Genomic DNA, 2,500 nt, shown 5'->3' with positions numbered 1-2,500 from the left:
TTTCTTTAATCAAAATATAATCTTCGGGGCTGTAGAGATTTTCGAAATTCTTGCGAAACCCTAACTCTCTCTGTCTCTCTCTCTCTGTCTCTCTCCCTCTCTCTCTCTTGCTCTCTGTCTCCTCTCTCTCTTTCACTCTCCCTCGCTCTCTCTGTTTAATGATTCACTTCTTGTTAACAGGACATTGCTCCTATGTGTTCACTGGGAAAAGCCCGGAAGATGTTGTCCGGAAATACCTCCAGAAGGTGCGGAACCCTCCGGAAGAGGTGAGGCTGGTCTGATTGGTGTGGGGTCATCCTGGGGTCACTGTGGCTTTGGCGGTTCAGTGACGCGGGACGACATTTAGCCTCACGGAGAGACGGAGGAGGGAGAGAGGAGACGGAGGGAGGGAGAGATGGAGGGAGGGAGAGACAGAGGGAGCGAGAGAGACGGAGGAGGGAGAGACAGAGGGAGGGAGCTAGACGGAAGGAGGGAGAGACAGAGGGAGGGAGGCGGAGGGAGGGAGAGAGAGAGACGGAGGGAGGGAGAGACAGAGGGAGGGAGAGAGGGAGGGAGAGAGAGAGACAGAGGGAGGGAGAGAGACGGAGGGAGGGAGAGAGACGGAGGGAGGGAGAGACAGAGGGAGGGAGAGAGACGGAGGGAGGAGAGACAGAGGGAGGGAGAGAGACGGAGGGAGGGGAGAGAGACAGAGGGAGAGAGAGAGAGACAGAGGGAGAGAGAGAGACAGAGGGAGAGAGAGGCGGAGGGAGGGAGAGATGGAGGGAGGGAGAGAGACGGAGGGAGAGAGAGAGACAGAGGGAGAGAGAGAGACAGAGGGAGAGAGAGACAGAGGGAGGGAGAGAGACGGAGGGAGGGAGAGAGACAGAGGAGAGAGAGAGACGGAGGGAGGAGAGACAGAGGGAGGGAGAGAGACGGAGGAGGGAGAGAGACAGAGGAGAGAGAGACTGGGAGGGAGAGACGGAGGGAGGGAGAGAGACGGAGGAGAGAGAGAGACAGAGGGAGAGAGAGGACTGGGAAGGAGAGACGAGGGAGGGAGAGAGCGGAGGGAGAGAGAGAGAGGAGAGAGGGAGAGACAGAGAGAGGGAGAGACGGAGGGAGGGAGAGAGGGAGAGACAGAGGGAGGGAGACAGAGGAGGGAGAGACAGAGGGAGGGAGAGAGAGGAGAGAGGGAGAGACAGAGGGAGGGAGAGACGGAGGGAGGGAGAGACGGAGGGAGGGAGAGACGGAGGGAGAGAGAGACGAGGGAGGAGAGACGGAGGGAGGGAGAGACGAGGGAGGGAGGACGGAGGAAGAGACGGAGGAGGGAGAGACAGAGGGAGGGAGAGAGACGGAGGGAGGGAGAGAGACGGAACGAGGGAGAGACAGAGGGAGGGAGAGACGGAGGGAGGGAGAGACGGAGGGAGGGAGAGACGGAGGAGGGAGAGAGAGGGAGGGGAGAGAGACAGAGGGAGGGAGAGAGACAGAGGGAGAGGAGAGAGACAGAGGGAGGGAGAGAGACAGAGGGAGAGAGAGGGAGAGAGAGGGAGAGAGAGAGACAGAGGGAGGGAGAGACAGAGGAGGGAGAGAGACGGGAGGGAGAGAGAGACAGAGGGAGGGAGAGAGATGGAGGGAGGGAGAGACAGAGGGAGGGAGAGACGGAGGGAGGGAGAGACAGAGGGAGGGAGAGATACGGCGCGAGGGAGAGACGGAGGGAGGGAGAGACGGAGGGAGGGAGAGACGGAGGGAGGGAGAGACAGAGGGAGGGAGAGACAGAGGGAGGAGAGACGGAGGGAGGGAGAGAGATGGAGGGAGGAGAGACAGAGGGAGGGAGAGACGGAGGGAGGGAGAGAGACGGAGGGAGGAGAGAGACGGAGCGAGGGAGAGAGACGGAGGGAGGGAGAGAGACGGAGGGAGGGAGAGAGAGACAGAGGGAGGGAGAGACAGAGGGAGGAGAGACAGAGGGGAGGAGAGACGGAAGGGAGGGAGAGAGACGGAGGAGGGAGAGACAGAGGGAGGGAGAGACGGAGGAGGAGGAGACAGAGGGAAGGGAGAGAGATGGAGGGAGGGAGAGACAGAGGAGGGAGAGACAGAGAGGGAGGGAGAGAGACAGAGGGAGGGAGAGACGGAGGGAGGGAGAGATGAGGGAGGGAGAGAGACGGAGGGAGGGAGAGACAGAGGAGGGGAGAGACGGAGGGAGGGAGAGACAGAGGGAGAGAGGAGAGATGGAGGGAGGGAGAGACAGAGGGAGAGTTAGGAAAAATAGAAAAGCAGAGTATTTTTTTAATGGTGAGAGATTGGAAATGTTGGTGTTCAGAGGGACCTGGGTGTCCTTGTACACGAATCACTGAAAGTTAACATGCAGGTACAGCAATGCAATTAGGAAGGCAAATGGTATGTTGGCCTTTATTACAAGAGGGTTTGAGTATAAGAGTAAAGATGTCTTACTGCAATTATACAGGGCCCTGGTGAGACCACACCTGGGAGTATTGTGGACAGTTCTGGTCTCTCTTACCTAAGGAAG

The 2,500-nt window shown here is 58.8% G+C and overlaps 1 protein-coding gene across 1 annotated transcript in view; it reads left to right on the top strand.

The window, feature by feature from the left end:
• Positions 1-281, top strand: part of LOC147092184 (E3 ubiquitin-protein ligase DTX1-like) — a 204,954-nt gene extending 204,673 nt beyond the window's left edge. The window contains exon 5 of the mRNA XM_085975561.1: positions 181-281. Coding sequence (XP_085831687.1) covers positions 181-281 — 101 coding nt within the window. The remainder of the gene's footprint in view (positions 1-180) is intronic.
• Positions 282-2,500: the final 2,219 nt, after the last annotated feature.

This window comes from Somniosus microcephalus, unplaced genomic scaffold (assembly GCF_052327205.1).
Source record: "Somniosus microcephalus isolate GS21.2 unplaced genomic scaffold, FLI_Smic_1.0 unresolved_chr2, whole genome shotgun sequence".
NCBI lineage: Eukaryota > Metazoa > Chordata > Chondrichthyes > Squaliformes > Somniosidae > Somniosus > Somniosus microcephalus.
Note: the sequence above shows the minus strand (reverse complement) of the source record. Positions and strands in the feature narration are given on the sequence as shown.